Genomic DNA, 16,354 nt, shown 5'->3' on the forward strand with positions numbered 1-16,354 from the left:
CAAGTGCTTCGAGGAATCCGGAAAGGATGTGATGCAAAAGGGAAGGTAGATAACGGACGTCGAGTCGCAAGACGGAAGTCAGTCGTATTGCGGAGAAAATATCACCCCACAAGCGCGTGCCTAGCGTAACATTGAAGGTGGTATTGGGAGTTCTTGTGGCAATATCAGAGTGCGCAGCGGAAACTCTAGTGACACAGGACCATTTTGGGACGAAAGATGAGATGAGAGTTGCAGAGTGGAAATGTTGGTTATTGTTGAATTCGGAACGGGGACGTATGCATACGGTGAGGGAGGGTAGGACGCGAAAGTTGAGAAAGTCGACCGTTCACGGTGGTCGTTAAGTTATGGTGCCTGAAAGAAACTTGATGCCTGATCAGGCTATTATCAAACTGAGCCGAGGCCAGCTGCAAGGCTAGGGTCTGAAGACTTTGCTCTTCGGAAACTACAGAACTCTCCCCGCCCCACCACGATATCTCGCCCTTGCAGACGGAGAAACAGACCGGACAGGAACAGAAACAGAAACATCGTCAGCTTCATCAAGCTAAGCACCGCACTACCGGTATAGCACCAACGAACGCCCATTCGAGATATACGCAGAGCACCACAGCACTATCACAGACACACCACCTGCACCTAATCACAACCGCCAACACTATATCAATTGGAGACCCCGAACACGGGCCCAGCCCTCTCACCGTCAATTCGACGTCGCTTGCCGTATACAGAGTACGAAAGAAGACCGAGAGTAGCAGTCACAGACACCCTACGATAGCAATTCCCTGACGCTCCTCTCGTCTGAGTACAGACAGAAACGCCTCATCGTCGATCAGATCGAGATTACCTCGGGGAGCACCACTCTCAGTCCAATATGGCATATGCCAGCCTCACTCCCGAGGAGCTCAAAGCTCTCGATGCGACACGACAGAAATTCTTTCAGCTCACCAGCAGCATTCAGTCGCTCAAGAACGATCTAGCACGAACACATCCTCTACCACAATGGTAAGCCACCCGCAGTAATCTGTCATGTCCTTGCTCCATTCGGACCATCGGCCTTCCCTTCTTCTGTCGATCATCGATATCATAATCGTCGCAATGCTGACCGCGACTTTTGCCTAGGTCATCGCTCCAAGTCACCACCGCCATGCTTTCGAACTACATGGATAGCATCACGCGGCATCTAGCAGAACATTCCGAATTGATGAACAAAGTCGTCGTCTATCCATCCACCAATTATCCAGGACGCGAGCAAGAAGGGCTGCTCGGTATGCTTTTGCGGAAAAAGCTAGAACCACCCGTCGAAGCTTTGGTAGAAGAAGCACGCGAGATCGAGATCAAGAACCCCAAAGCTGTGAGCCAGGAGAATGAAGAATTCGCAGATTGGGCGGCAGGTTGGATTCATCAGCGTGTAGCCACGGCTGCCCAGTCGGAAATGGTAGAAAACTTCACCCAAGATGAAAGAATCGCCGGGGTTGAGAATGTTAGGACTGGATTGCGCAGAAAGATCGACCTGAAGCCACCGAAGATTGCATCAGAAGAGGAAGAATCTAGCGAAGAAGAAGGAAGTGAAGATGAGGAAATGGAGGATGCTGGATTGGATACGGCTCCTACTCGGCCGGTTGAATTTGGTATGGGAACTGTGAGAAAGAACCCGAACGCGTTGGTCCGGACCGAAGACGACATACTGCGATTTGCTACAAATGGTGCAACTTCAGCACCGGCAGCACCCCCTAGCACTCTCAATACTGTATGGAGCGTAGGGAAGAAAGCGAAATGAGGCACGTCATCCATGGAGATGCATTATTTGGGAACTTCGTGCCTCACCTCGACATGGTCCAGTAAATATCGATGATGGTGATCTCGATCGCTCTTGAGCCAATCCAGAATCATCCGAGACCAACACGGCTCGAAGCATATAAGTCTTCTGCAGGAAGGTCTACAGCTGGGACTTGCGACACGACGTTGATCCTCCTTTAGTCCCAGCGACGAATCGGCTGGCAAGCGCCATCACCACCCTCAAACACCGACCGTCATCCCTTCACCCGCATGCCTAATGGCTGCATATCTGAGTGCATATTTGGAACCCAGCAGAATTGCAACAATTTCACATTACCAAAGTATGGCAAGCCACACACCTGGTTTGCCCACACCAGCTTATCACACAAGCTTGTCGCATCTCACTGCAGATCAGCTACACTTTAAATAGTCGTCAGTCGCGGGAGGTGGGAAAATAAGGATTGGTCGTTATACCAACGGAGGATCTGTTTCTGGAAGCCAGGGTCCGAATATGTTGTCCTACCGACTTGGTGTGACCATATGCAACCGCCGGACCACACTTGAATCATGTGATCATTCCTTGTCTGGGGGACATAGAAAGATAGGAATCTCATCCTGGTCATGTCATATTTCGATATTTCGATGACCTACCAATCAAATTGTTGGTATCCTGGCATCTGATACGGTATCTCGATTAAGATATGATGGGTCACGTGAATGACACTGGGTTTGCTGTCGCGCATTCGTGATCAACAAAAGTCTTCCTGACTCGAATCATTTAATGTCATTCATTAATTTCGAGTCAAACCTCACGGTGGATTGTAGCCAAAGAAGGACCAAGAACCTTGTGCCAATCAATATCCGCAATTTGATTTTCAGCCAGTCATCAAGGTTGTTTCGTCTTGCGGCTGACGAGAGGTCCCCGACTTGTAAAGCCCGCAATTCGCTTCTGCGCGGTTATCAAATACCTAAGTAGACCTCACTGCCAGAAAAATCTTTACTCATCTTCTCTCTTCGATCGCTCTTTTTCCACTCTGGGATTTCATCTTTCCTCGTCGCGCGACATCGTCGGCAACAATTAGTCTAATTCTTGTATTCCTGTGGTCACCAGCATATTTTCTTATATTCTGAGCTCTGCCATTGCATCCGATTTCGTACTTCGTGATCCAAGGCTTGACCTTGCGAGAGATCTAGGCGTCTCTTGAGAGCATCAAAATTATTTCCACACTAGCATCCCAAATACACTCTCTTCGGACCCGTCAAGACAGTTTCTGTTTTGATTTCGGGGCTCAAAAGAGTATATTGATCGCACGCGATTTATACCACTTTTGATAATGAGGAAGGCCGAACAACTTCTTGAGTTATAGACACCAATAATTCGGACTCAAAGCACACACAAACCTAAACTATTTGCATACAATTCGGACTCTAGAACTCAGGGGTACCATTCATACGTCCGTTGATTCTAGAAAGCCGGTGACACAACGCTGCTTCCTTGTTCAGGAACACCACCACTCAAGTTATGGCAGCGGTATCGGTGGCCCAGCTGGCCAGCATCAAAGCACCGTTCACCCTCACAGTTCCCAACAGACAAAGTCACGTCACCTTCCAGCAAAGCAAGACTATCTATCCAACTCATAATCCTCAGGAGATCTTCACCCTCCCAGCAAAACCTCTTCTTTCCACAGCGACAACCACCACCCTAGGGCCCGACATTATCTCACCACTTACTCTCCCTTCATCGAAAACACGACCCACCAAATCCACAACCTTTCTCTGCTTACCCCCGGAAATCCGTCGCCTAATATACATCCTCATCCTCAACGTCCATCCCCTAAAACACCCCGACATTACGCCTCCCCCACACCCCAATCTCTTCCCTCTTAAACCTCACGAAAGGCTTAACCAGGCCCTCAAACCCCAAGGCCTATCGTACACCGACCACTCCTTCTCCATCGGTTACATACCTACCGCGCTCCTCCTCACCAATCACCAAATCTACTTGGAAGCACGAACGCTCCCATTTGAGGTTAATACGTGGGTTTTTGTGAATCGGTATGGCTCAGGTTTGCGCGCGGCGAACCGGTTTTGGAGGGCGTTAAAAGAGTGGCAGAGGGATGCGGTTAGGGTTGTGGATGTGAGGGTTGTGGGAAATGATGTACTGGGTGCGGAGTGGAGGGAGTTTTGTTGGGGTTGGAAGGGGGTGAGAGGTGTGAGATTGGGTGTTAGTTGCTGGGTCGGGAGGGATTGGGGGTGGGAGTGGGTTGAGTCACTGACGGGGATTGAGGGGTTGAGGTGGGTGGATGTTTGTGTTGATGCGGGGGGAGGGGAGGGGGAAGGAAAGAGGAGGAGGTGGGTGCGGGAGTTGGAGAGGGTTGTTAATGATGGGAGAGAGGGACATGAGGTGCGTGTTAGGTTGGTTGAGGGTGTGAAGTAGATTTTATAATGTGATGAGAATAACTCTGCTATAAATCTGATGTCTAAAGGGATATAGCAAGATACAAGAGTTACTCCTAACCCTTCTAGAAGCTGAAGGAACTCGTTTATTACTACTATTAAGTGACACTGTCAAAGTGAAGAAGCTAGACGTGATCAGAAATCTCTATTAGAAACTTTAGGAAAGTTAATCGCAATGACTAGAAAAATCGCTTGACTTTAGAATCGTTTCTTGGCTTTCTTTTGATTACAAGTATTACAGATGTTCTCAGACTCTCGAACGAAACTTGTCTGTTAATCCTTGGCTAGCTAGACCGTTTGGCTAAATTCCGGATTGAATTAAATTTCCATAACAGCTTGAAGAATGGAGATTAAGAGAAACGTGATGTAGATTCTATATTCGCACGACCTGGTGTTCTAATCCGGAAGGCACCAGTCGCTGCCTAGAAAGGGAGGGGGTGGTTGTGTATCATGTGATCTCGTGCTATGTTGGTGTCCTCGGAAACGCGCAGGGGTTGTTTGTTCTTCTTCTCCTTCAATTGTTCATCCCTTCCCTTTCCTTTCGCCCTTCTTGATTATTTAGTCTTCTCTGCATCTCTCAACTTGCAAGGTCGTCATTCTTTTTCTGACGACTTTGATACCCATTGTCGTGAACGATAGAAGACGATTGCGCATCACCCCGCAATTCATGAAATGACGAAGCGTAAGGCAGTTCAGCAAGTTGAAGAGGCTGGAAATGATTATGATAATGGCGGAGTGCAAGGGCCGATTGGTATGTACAACCTATTCTGTCACTTACGACCGGCCTTAATGATATTGATATGCCCTAACGCCGCTCTTGCCTATCAATATTCGACTAATATGGCCAATATAGATGACAAGACCGACGATTTTAGCAACTTAACTGTTCCTCAATTGAAATATGAATTAGAACTTCGTGGTCTGCGAAGATCCGGTCGTAAAGCAGAACTTCTAGCACGCCTGCTAGAACACGCTGAAACCTGTCGACAACAAGAGCCACAAACCAAACGAGCCAGAACCCAATCTCAACACCCTGCGCTCACGGAAAATAATGTCATTGACCTAGAAGATGAGGATGTCACATTCGATGTTGCTGGATTTGGCGGCGAACAACGTTTGAGACCGTTCGTTGAAGCACCTGATGCCAAGTTCAAAGACAAATTGAAGAGAATCCAAAAGGATCGTATGTTTATGCTTGATCGTAGGAGAGGACTTGATAGAGATGGATATCTCTGTGAGACGTTCGATATTGCGGGCAGTACAGGAAACGTTTATCAAACAACGATTGGCCGGAGTCCAAATTGTGTTTGCATGGATGCAGTAAGTGTGGGCTAGCTTTCTACAGCTCTTGTGCTAATTTTCGATAGCGTATTAGAGGCCAAAAGTGCAAGCATATCAACTGTCAGTAACAACTAAGCCCTTGAGGATCTCGCTAATTTCCACAGATGCGTTGATCAAAATTCTCAAGGCTCCTCCACAACTTTGCTACCAACAAGCCTTCCTCTCTACCGAACTAGAGCTCATTTTTGCCAATGCACCTGTCACTCAAGCACCCGTTTTTGAACCTCATAAACACATCGAAGACGACTCATTGCACAACCGAAAACGTAAGCCGCTTGACGTCGACTGTCCAATTTGTGTCTGCAGCATGGAAGAGGATGAGGGTATCGTCTGGTGCAAAGCAGCTTGTGGCCAAAACTTTCACGCTGACTGTATCGATCAATGGAAGCGGAGTAAGAATGGCGGTCGAGTTACTTGTCCATATTGTCGGGCGGACTGGCAGGATACCGATAATCTAGCAGCTCCTCCTGGTACTTTGGCGGGATTGAAAGCAATTGCACCGAAGCTCGGAAGTTACCAGAATGTGGCGCATCTTATGTCGCAATATCAGGAGCTTGAAAAACCTCACGACAAGAATGATGATCTTGTAGGTTATGAATACGACTATGACTAGACTCGGAGATGCGGGAAAATACATAAGATGGACGGACATTTCATATTTTAACATTAGATTTGCTGGCTTTTAGCAGGAGCATTTGGTGGCTATGGTTTCTCAAGTTCGTTTGGGGGAGTTGCAATTTTCGGGATTTGCTTTGATTTTGCTACATCTGATACCCGCTACTCGTATGTACATTTCAGAACTCTGTTTCTTGTTTTGATGGGTTGTGCGGTTATCAGTCGTTACTCAAATACTTAGCTTATCACACTAGAAATAGAGAGCCTTTACCTGTCGGCAGCGCTACTATCCCATCTGTGAAGTCTATAAATCTTGCGCTTCCCACGAAGGATCACCCATTCAGCTTAAGCAGGCATGTTTCGTTGCATATCAGACAATCAGACTTAATAACACGCACTTACTCTCCATCCGCATCAGAACTTTCGATTTCTGCATGTATGAGCCGCTGCAACTCCATACGATCCTATATGTCATGTTGCCTTGTTAATCCTACTTGTGCGTGTCGCAGGGTTACACCAAGATATCGAAACAACCAGAAACAAATATGATCTTACTCGGGCTTCCCAGTTTCTATCCAAGTGGTCGTACCATTTCATATCCACACGAACCTCCTCAAAATTGCTAGTATCGATGACCACCGTTTGCAGAAGTGTCCTCGCATTACCAAAACCATAACGTTGCTGCAACCTGTTAGCTCTGATGTCAGATCTGGAGAAAAGCCGTATAACTTTCAGTTACATAGACAGCACATCATACCACATTTATGTCTATTTAGAAAACCAACACGAGGTTAAGGTGGTATCACTGTAGATCATCAGACAGTTGGGGGCTACACAAGGAGATTACCCGGACGAACCAAAGAATAGCCATACATGCAATCATACGAGCCTTATGCATCTGTCGTAACTTCCAAAAAATGTATAATGCATCTCTCGTAACTCCTCAACGGATATAAGACATAAAAAGGTACCTCTACTCACCTCGACAGGACCGAAACCACAATCTGCCCCCTCAACCCTCAACCCTAACCGTCACCTCAAAGAACCCCCCCAAGCCAACAATGACCCCCATCGCCCTTCTCCTCCCCCTTCTCCCTCTCCTACCCCTCACCACCGCAACCCCAATCTGCACCCCAACAACCCCCGCCATCCTCCCCTGCACCACCCCCACAATCTGGACCCTCACAAACATCACCTACACCAGCACAGCCATCTACTCGACCCCCGCCCACCTCGCCACCGCCTACGCTTCCTTCTCCTTCTCCCTATCCTCAAACGCCGTTCCGTATACCTACACCTGCAGCGCGGGAAGCAGCTCCTACCCGACCTATTTCAACGGGGACCAGGCGTATACATGCACGGCTTCTAATGGGGATGCGACGGCGCAGGCGACTTGGACGTGGAATGCTGGGACGAAAGAAGTTTATTTTAATGCGAATTGGGTTTGTGTGGATGGGTGTTTGGCGTGAGTCTGAGTTCTATTTCGCAATTTCTGAGGTTTTATGTGTTGTGTTGGTTGGGGATGCTAATGAGATTGCTAGGAAACGGTATATGGGTGCTGGTCGAGGGATAGTGCCATTTCAGTGCGTGGATGACGGATGGCAGAATCCGGATTGGAAGTTGGGGGAGATTTATAGGAGGGAGGGGACGAAGTGCGGTCCTACTGGTTTGGAGATCAGACCACCTGTTGTGCCGTTTTTGGGGGGGAATGGGCCGAATTAGGCTGTTGAGTGTGGATTTGTAAGTTACGAAGGACATTTTATCGACGGAGAGATTGTGATGTAATGTGGATTTAATGTATTATGGGCTTAATACACGCCAGTGACGTACCAACTTCATATTACAAAACCGGAATCTTAAACCCACCAGGACAATTCTTTTGAAAGAGTCCACTAGGATCGTAAACCTTACTAACCTCCCTCATCGCCGCCAGATTTCCATACGCTGAAATCGGATCCTGCCAATATGCAGCGTAATTCAAGTACTTAAATGCATTATACTTTCCTGCCTTCTTCGCTGCCGCCTCGATATCTGCGATGAGTTTTTGCGCGATTTTTGTGATAGCAGCTTCTTCTTCAGCTGAGTACCCGAAGTAGATGAGGAGGAATACTGCTAGTTTGGAGGATTCTGAGCTGTTGGGAATGCCAAAGGCGTTAGGCTGAGAGGCGGTGACTGGAAATAGTTGGACGCCCGCGAACCAGTTTGCTTTGGTTCCGGGAGGAAGGGCGGAAATTGAGGCATTCCAGAGTTTGTGAGCGGTTATGATCATAGCTTCGTCTCCCGTGAAAGTCGATGTTGCCCATTGATACCTGATGTTGTTAGATTTTGCTCGACATATTTTAGATGAGAATGGAGACTCACTTCGAGCCATATCCAGGACTCGCAGAAAGCTCTGCTGCAAACGAAGATAAGTTTGCTACTCTCACAGAGTCAATTAGATGGACGGGATCTGGAGCATGTGTGAATGGTGCAAAAACAGGTGGATCAACGACGCCTGGTTTGGTATACTGAAGAACAGTGCTAACAAATGTGACTTGAGGAGTCCATCCGAAGTTGAGAATGACTGCAGCATATGGGTCTCTGTTGGCGAGAAGATCGGCAAACCCTTTAATCTTTCCCGGCACCGTGGATGGTACCCCCGGAATTTCAGGCGTAATAATTTGGCCACCATAAAATTCCTTCAGAGGAAATGCTCTGACGTCGAAACGGGTAACAATGCCAAAATTGTTTGAGCCGCCCTTCAGTGCTTGAAATAAGTCACTGTTCTCATAGGCGTTGGCATTGATGATGGCCCCACTGGCAACGACGACCTCAAAATTGTCGACACTGTCACAAGCCCAACCAAACCGCCCACTGAAGAAAGAGATACCACCTAGTTATACATTAGCACCGATTGACACTCTAGTTAAGACCTGTATATTACCTCCTGTGAGAAGGCCACCTACACCAACATCTCCATCTCTTCCACCAGGTATTACCAGACCCAGACGATCTAGCCTTGCATAGATTTCTGTCCACTTAAGACCAGGTCCAATGTAAACTCGAGCACCTGCAGCGTCGGTTGTAAGAGCGTTCATGGCCCGAAGATTGATAGTAACACCGTTCTCAATGTTGGCTGCTCCAGCATTCAGAGCATGGCCGCCACTTCGAATGGCAAAGGTGGCGTTGTGCTCTCGGATGCTGTTGATGATCGCTGACACTTCCAGCGTGCTGTTTGGAGAAATGATGCAAGCCGGATGAACTTTTTGCTCTTGCTCGGAGTAGTAAGTCAATAAGTTTGAAGCGTACTCGGCGTCTGTAGGCAGCTCGACCTTTCCTGGAAACTGGTTTGCAAGAGTACTGCACTTTGTTTCAAAGTTAGCAGCATTATGGTTCAGAGAGCGGCGCGCTTACTATATCAGAGCTCAAGGCATCCCTCTCTTTTCTTGGCGTTGATGACGCCAGACATTCAGTCAAGTGAGATAGACAACAAACGACGAGTATCAAAGCAAGGACACTCCAACGATTTGACATTTTGAAATCTTTTGAGAGCTGTGTTCTGTCTATCAACTGAGATTCCGCTATGAGCCTCAAATTGTAGTTTTGGGAAGCAGCAGCAGGAGTGAATTAGCAGAAATTGACTTCTATAGGAAGAACGCTTTACGGCGCAAGCTGAAGAACTTTGTTGGCTTGATACCCGATCTGGAGTGAATGGCTGAAGAATTTCGTCTGAGCGGCGTAATGACCAATAGATAAATTTTTGTCAGCGGCTGGAGTTGGATGTGACCTTGTGTGAATATTCTCGGTGTTATGCATTGGGAAATGGGCAAATCCGAGGAAAGAAGCGTAGTTTTGTCTGCTGAATTGTGATGAGAGGCGAGGGTGCTGCGTGAGCAAGAGCTCCTGTCCAACCATGACAACCATTTGAGAGGCTGGCAATTATTCACAGACCGGTTTGAGGATACCGACCTAGCTATCTGCTCACGTTGCCTTCCCGGATCACGGAATTACCAGAGCGGAGATCTATTAATATCCTGAAGCATAAAATCACTGTATTCACCTGCTGCGGAGTCGAGATCCAGCATTAGATCGTCGGAAAACAATGTGTTTGTGGTGCAATTTTCCACAAGCGCAGTATTTGAGTTGGGCTCTGGATGTGGATTTTCCATGTTCTGCCGGAGTTGGACAAGGATATTCCACATCTGTGTTTTTGAAATTGGCAGGTTTGGATTCGAGAAAGTTAGAAAAACTTCATTGATTTGCTTTTGCGCTCGAGCTTTGTCCGACTGACGAGTTGCGTGTGGGATTTCTGTGAGGAGAATCGCAACAGCGAGCCAAGGGATCATGGTTTGGAAAACCCATTCCCAGTTTAGGGCAGCAAAGGTGTCGCAATGATAATGAAACGCTTCAATGAGCTCGATGGCAGAAATGAAGCAGCTAGAGATGTTAAAAAGCTAGGCTGTCATTTCCGAGAAAGTCATGCTTACCGATGTCTCCCTCGATCCATAGGCCTTGTTTTTAACTTCTCGGTTTGGCGATGTCGGACGACCAATCTCAGTGCAGCAAGCCTAATTTCCATAAAGGCCACAACAACAGTCTGGCGAGGGTTGCTTCTATCGACATCTCGGAGATATTTTCCAGCCAATATTGCCTCATTGTCTCGAATGATGGATTCTTTCTTTTCATTCTCGACAACGTCTAATTCGGCCAACTTCCTTATCGTATCTGAGATGGATCTATTCACAAGCACAAAAGTGGTATCTTGGAATCCTAATTCATCCTGAGGAGTAGATCCAGGCTTGCCACTGGGATAAATCAGCGTATGCTTCTTTTCTGGTTGCCTCTAGAGCTGGGAGCCGCATGGAAGAATCAAGCTCTCCGCAAATACTAAGAATAAGGGAAGCGGAGGACAAATGGAAAGGTGCATACAATCTATTAGCGTCCCAATCGCTGTCATTTGCATTTTGGTGCGGTCTAGAATCTGACCGCGCTGGCAGGCATGATTCTGCGCCATAAAACTGGATAGCCAAACCGTCTAAGCAGCAAATGTGATTCCACAACCGTCTTCGAATATTGCAGACCCAGGGCGAGAAGGGAAAATGGCTTGGGTCACGGTGCATACCTTGGCCACGTCCAATATTTGCTGCGACCCCCAGTAAAGCTACGGCATCTTTATAAGCAGTTTGCTGGAAAAGAAATGTCTAGGAATTGTTAGATGATTGATCTTGCTTTTTGTAGTTTTGGTTCTACGCACCACGTAATAGAGCAGAGCTCCAAGTCCATGCACCTTTTCTGTTCGCATAAAATCTATTCGTGTTAGAGCCGCTTGTGCTGATTGTTGAAAGCGTTCTAGTACCTCCTCTTTTGGCGCAGCAAATATCTCTTCTATCATTTCTGGACGCAGGCTGTTTATAGTGAGTAGGTAGAGAGAAAAAAGCAATGCTTCAAAATGCTCTGGTAGGTGGTAGGTACCGCGACGGTATCTATCCAGCTCCCGCTGAAACAGAACTTGATGTATCATACCAACGAACGGATGGACTATCTCAAAGAAAAGTTTACACAATGCATTGCTCTCTTCAAGTGTCGGATGCATCAGAGGCGAGTGTAGTGGAGGCGGTTGAGACAATAGCGGCCATGATAAAGAGGTAATATCTGGTCTTGGAGGACAGAACAACCGGCGTACATCTTCGATCTGATTATATATGAGCAATCTGACTTCTTGAAAGCAGTATCTTGGCTATTGACTGCTCGAGTTAGCAGTCATGACTAACCTCGATGATTAGAAACGGCCAAAAGTCCGAATCATAATATCCGCTGTAACCATCCTGAAACAGAATTTGGCCTACAACGTCACGAGGAGACACTACATCTGTAAACTCACTCGAATTGGTACCAACCAAAATCTGAGACGGCGGTGTTGCGGTTGTTGTCGTTGCTGTTTGAATTGAAGAAGTAGTAGGACGCGAGCTTAGCGCGTTGGGGAAGATGACTTCTTGGCTTCGCACTTCTTGGTCTCGATTCAACATCGCCGCCATCATCCCCTCCAACTTCGCCAACCTCTCGCGCAAATCATGATCAGACGATGCAGACTGAAAATCTCCCCTTGGAGTATCTGGATTCTCATATGTGCATAGCTGCTTCGAACGAATACAATTGGCACACGGCCGCGACCGATCGCATTTTATCTTCCGTTTGCGACACGAAATACAAGGCTTCCCATGCGGACTAACAGCCGTATCGTCGGCATCGATGATATTCATAACGAGTTATTGGGACGAAGGTACGTGAGGGAACATAGAACATTGCGTGGAAAGGCTGGATTATATAAGTCGGATCGTACGAGGATCGTAATGTGAAGCTGCATTGCGGTTGGGAGCGACATGCGCCTTCAGTTGAGGTTCATCTTGGCAAGCCGTCAGCAGCTGGAATTTACCGGACCAAGCTCGGAACAGAGAACTCGGATAATCGCAATATCAAGTTGGAATAAGACGAACTCGGACATTGCAATACTTGGTATTTGTTGTTGGGTTATACCAGCTATTCGGAAAACTTTCGGATTCCTGTTAATGGATATTCTTGCAAAGTAGCTATTTCCAATCTTTCACCTACTACTCCAAACAACGCTCTGGGGTTCAGCTCACATCGACTGGTGTTCATTGAGCATGTCCACTCACCGCTTATCGATACATGAAGAACTGAGGAAGCTATACGTTAGCAAGCGTCCAATGGAGTTCAAACAACTGCTCGGCTCAGTTCTCCTAATTGCCAATCCATTGAGCCTAGACTCGCGAACATTGCTTAGAAGCATCTTGTGTGATGACAATGTTCGAGTTCGACCGGCTTGATGACTACTTGCTTGTGCATAAGGCTTGAGTTCGTAAAGGAGCGACGGGATCGTGGTCATCCGAGTTTATTTGCTGTAGAAGAGACTAATTAAAAGACACAATACGAGCTATTGGACCCCACGAATCTTTGGCGGATCTCAAGTCATCGTATCTGATTCCGAACCCAGTAGGCCGGGGTAGGCCACCATACAATGTGGACGCACATCTCTTAATGTTTGCTGAACGCGAAGAAGTCATTTTTTGATATCGGCGAGTTATGATTTACCTTCATTTCGACATGATTCTGTTTCTGTTGCTACAATCCATTTCCAACCTGGACCCAACCGCATCCGTCTCTCGAGATAGCTGTCTTTCCAGAGCACTGTTCAATGCGGTTTCAGAAATGCTAGAAAGTATCATTTCCCCCTCCTTTCTGATATGTCCAAACTTTTTCTAAATATGCCACTGCGGGTTTGAGAATTTCTCGGATTCGAAAGCTTGGCTAAAGAAACCAGTGCGTGCGGCATCGCTGCCCTACTCAAGAAGCGGCCCAATGTTGCTGGACAGTGGTTCGAAGTGTGTTGGTTTGCGAGCCCGACGGCTGCTTTCAAATTCCTCTAGAGACCCAGCACACTTTCAGATCCTTATAAAAAAAGGGAGTGCTGTCCTCTGTGTAATATTGGGTCTGTGGAACGCTTTCAACGTGTTTGGATTTTGGTAAATCCCAGTGCTGATCCGAGAGCTGTCGGTTGTGTGATTGTCCCTAAATTGCAATTATGATTCTTTTCCACGCTTCCGAGGACCATAAAGGAGTTCTAGATTTGTGTACTCTTCAGAAGTTTTTAGTTTCCTAGTTTCTGTGGGCAACTATAAGTGGAACAATTGAGAAATGACTGGTTAGTGAGAGGTTATCATAGTGAGCATACTCTTACTTCATTGGCCAGGAAGTATTCCTGCAAACTTCAGACTTCTTAAAACAAACCAGAGCCCCTTCCATAGCTTTGGAGAAACAGTATCAAGAAGTTCGCTTAACGTCAGAGCATTTCTTCATCGTGTTGCTTTGCGCTCGAGACTGGTATGCCAATCAAATGAAGCTGCGAACGGAACTGCAAATGTCGATAGTTCGCATTTGCTGGAGCTATATTGCAATCTGGTCTCTGCTGCCTACCTAGGTAGCTTTATCTTGCGATGGTGTCGTTGTGGACGCTTTCACGATTTCGCTCTTGGTGCGGCGATTTCTCGCCGTTTCGGCGCACAGTGAGGCCATATATGTTGCTGACTGTACAATTTGCAGATGTGTTACCACTGAAGTCAGACAGATCTTCATTATTTCACAAAACCGCTGGATGACACATTCTACTCAATGTTCAATTGTTGGTAATCACATTCAATATCAAGAAAACGCGCAGCATGATGTTTCTCATGCAAGCGTGTTGCTTGGGTGACTCGACCTATATAGCGAGCCGATTCTCATCTCCCAGAACTTTACAACACACAGTCTTTAATCACTTCCATTCAAGACTCTTCTCGAAATAGCCCGTACGCAACTCGATAGACCTAATAATAACAATGGCCGACCACATTGATCCATCAACGCTACCGAAGAGTGCTCCATCCGCTGGGCAAATGGATTCAACATCAACCCCTAAAAATCCCTTGGAGAATACCGCTGCGCCAAAGGTAAATTAATATCGAGGAATCGAATGTATGGAACATGCTGACGGGTTCAGATTTCGTATTTTACTCCCGAGCAAACGATCGCATCTGGTACAGGCATTACGAAATCAGACGCGACGCTTCCAAAGCTCTTTGAGCCACTTCAACTGAGAGGACTAAAGCTTCAAAATCGGATCATGGTATCTCCCATGTGCCAATACTCGGCGGAAAACGGAAAACACACCATGTGGCACCACACCCATTTAGGTGGTATCATTTCTCGTGGACCAGGACTTACAATTGTCGAGGCAACTGCTGTGACACCTGAGGGACGCATCACTCCAGAAGACTCGGGATTATGGGAAGACAGTCAGATTGAGCCGTTGAGAAAGACGGTTGAATTTGCACATAGCCAAGGTCAGCATATGGCGATTCAGTTGGCTCATGCTGGAAGGAAAGCTAGTACAGTTGCACCGTGGATCGATAGAAAAGCAGTAGCAACAGCAGATGTAAGCAAATCTAGCATCTAGGTCCTGTTAGCAAGTATTAATATAGGTTTTAGATTTGCGGTTGGCCCGACAGAGTCATAAGTACCAGCAACGAAGCCTTTGACGCCCCTCACACCTGCGTACCAACCACCATGACCCTCGACGACATCGCCAGCTTCAAACAATCCTTCCTCTCCGCCACCCACCGCGCCCTCAAAGCCGGCTTCGACGTAATCGAAATCCATGCCGCCCACGGCTACCTCCTGCACGCCTCGCTTTCCGCAGCCACAAACTCCCTCCCAGCGCCCTACTCCGGCTCCCTCGAGAACCGCATGCGTCTCCTCCTCGAAGTCACCGAACTGGTCCGCAACGCTATCCCAGACACTATGCCTCTCTTCGTCCGCATCCCAGGCTCAGACTGGATGCCGCCCGAGAGCAACTGCTGGGAAATCAACCAGGCCATCGCGCTCTCTCTCGCACTCTCCGACGCTGGCGTCGATTTCCTCGATGTCTCGTCTGCAGCGCTGATGCATGAGCAGAAAGTCGTTAGTGGACCAGGCTACCAAGTCCCTTTCGCGGCTGCGATTAAGAAAGCGCTGACCGAGGCTGGGAAATCCGAGAAAACGTTTGTCGGGACGGTAGGCATGATTACGAGTGGTGTGCAAGCGGAGCAGATCTTGCAAGATGGAAGTGCGGATGCCGTGTTAGTTGGACGGGCGTTCCTGAAGAGTCCGGCGTTGGTGTGGGAGTGGGCTGCTGAGTTGGGGATTCCGGTCAGGATTGCGAATCAGTTCGGTTGGGGGTTTGGACAGAGGGTTGGTGGGGGGGTTGGGGGTGGACATGCTGCTGTTGCGAGGGGGTAGAATCTTTAGGGACTCGTCTTTGAATTCTGTTACTCGATGGAGATATAATTTCATACATTATGCATACATGATCATAACATGGACTTTTGGCCGCTTAGGGAGGTATGGAAATTAAGCGAGACCCTGCGTAATAACATATTCCACCATCTCCTCACCTCACTACATCTCCTACTCAAATCATTCTATATTTCATCATTTCTAGATGTTCTCTGCGCCACCATACTCCCAGTGTGCAAAGATTGGACAAACTTTTCACTCCCTGGGTGATTTCGAAATGACGTCTCAACCGAGTTGGCGGCTACACAGGTACACCTTAGACAGATAGCTGTCTATCCCTTGCACTTGCAATACCAACGAG

General features: G+C 47.5%; 7 protein-coding genes across 7 annotated transcripts; 5 read left to right on the forward strand and 2 right to left on the reverse strand.

Moving 5' to 3' along the window:
* Positions 1-868: 868 nt before the first annotated feature.
* Positions 869-1,774, forward strand: GLAREA_11923 (RNA polymerase II mediator complex component Med8, putative; the record flags this gene model as incomplete). Its single annotated transcript, XM_008082705.1, has 2 exons — positions 869-999; positions 1,117-1,774. 2 exons carry the CDS (start codon positions 869-871, stop codon positions 1,772-1,774), a joined length of 789 nt encoding a protein of 262 aa, XP_008080896.1.
* Positions 1,775-3,295: 1,521 nt separating this feature from the next.
* On the forward strand, positions 3,296-4,210 carry GLAREA_11924 (uncharacterized protein; the record flags this gene model as incomplete). The annotated part of the gene is made up of 1 exon (XM_008082706.1): positions 3,296-4,210. One exon carries the CDS (start codon positions 3,296-3,298, stop codon positions 4,208-4,210), a length of 915 nt encoding a protein of 304 aa, XP_008080897.1.
* A 692-nt stretch (positions 4,211-4,902) lies between these two features.
* GLAREA_11925 (RING/U-box) lies at positions 4,903-6,184 on the forward strand (the record flags this gene model as incomplete). Its single annotated transcript, XM_008082707.1, has 4 exons — positions 4,903-4,981; positions 5,084-5,550; positions 5,598-5,631; positions 5,676-6,184. The coding sequence occupies 4 exons, from the start codon at positions 4,903-4,905 to the stop codon at positions 6,182-6,184; spliced, it is 1,089 nt and encodes a 362-aa protein (XP_008080898.1).
* Positions 6,185-7,247: 1,063 nt separating this feature from the next.
* Positions 7,248-7,655, forward strand: GLAREA_11926 (uncharacterized protein; the record flags this gene model as incomplete). Its single annotated transcript, XM_008082708.1, has 1 exon — positions 7,248-7,655. The coding sequence occupies one exon, from the start codon at positions 7,248-7,250 to the stop codon at positions 7,653-7,655; it is 408 nt and encodes a 135-aa protein (XP_008080899.1).
* A 371-nt stretch (positions 7,656-8,026) lies between these two features.
* On the reverse strand, positions 8,027-9,699 carry GLAREA_11927 (FAD-binding protein; the record flags this gene model as incomplete). Its single annotated transcript, XM_008082709.1, has 4 exons — positions 8,027-8,495; positions 8,548-9,058; positions 9,110-9,530; positions 9,580-9,699. The coding sequence occupies 4 exons, from the start codon at positions 9,697-9,699 to the stop codon at positions 8,027-8,029; spliced, it is 1,521 nt and encodes a 506-aa protein (XP_008080900.1).
* Positions 9,700-10,172: 473 nt separating this feature from the next.
* GLAREA_11928 (Zn2/Cys6 DNA-binding protein) lies at positions 10,173-12,425 on the reverse strand (the record flags this gene model as incomplete). Its single annotated transcript, XM_008082710.1, has 6 exons — positions 10,173-10,602; positions 10,653-10,970; positions 11,095-11,366; positions 11,420-11,472; positions 11,689-11,857; positions 11,937-12,425. 6 exons carry the CDS (start codon positions 12,423-12,425, stop codon positions 10,173-10,175), a joined length of 1,731 nt encoding a protein of 576 aa, XP_008080901.1.
* A 2,133-nt stretch (positions 12,426-14,558) lies between these two features.
* GLAREA_11929 (FMN-linked oxidoreductase) lies at positions 14,559-15,996 on the forward strand (the record flags this gene model as incomplete). Its single annotated transcript, XM_008082711.1, has 3 exons — positions 14,559-14,669; positions 14,720-15,154; positions 15,208-15,996. The coding sequence occupies 3 exons, from the start codon at positions 14,559-14,561 to the stop codon at positions 15,994-15,996; spliced, it is 1,335 nt and encodes a 444-aa protein (XP_008080902.1).
* Between the last annotated feature and the right edge of the window lie 358 nt (positions 15,997-16,354).

The sequence above is a fragment of the Glarea lozoyensis genome, assembly GCF_000409485.1.
Source record: "Glarea lozoyensis ATCC 20868 chromosome Unknown GLAREA17, whole genome shotgun sequence".
In the NCBI taxonomy this organism is placed as follows: domain Eukaryota; kingdom Fungi; phylum Ascomycota; class Leotiomycetes; order Helotiales; family Helotiaceae; genus Glarea; species Glarea lozoyensis.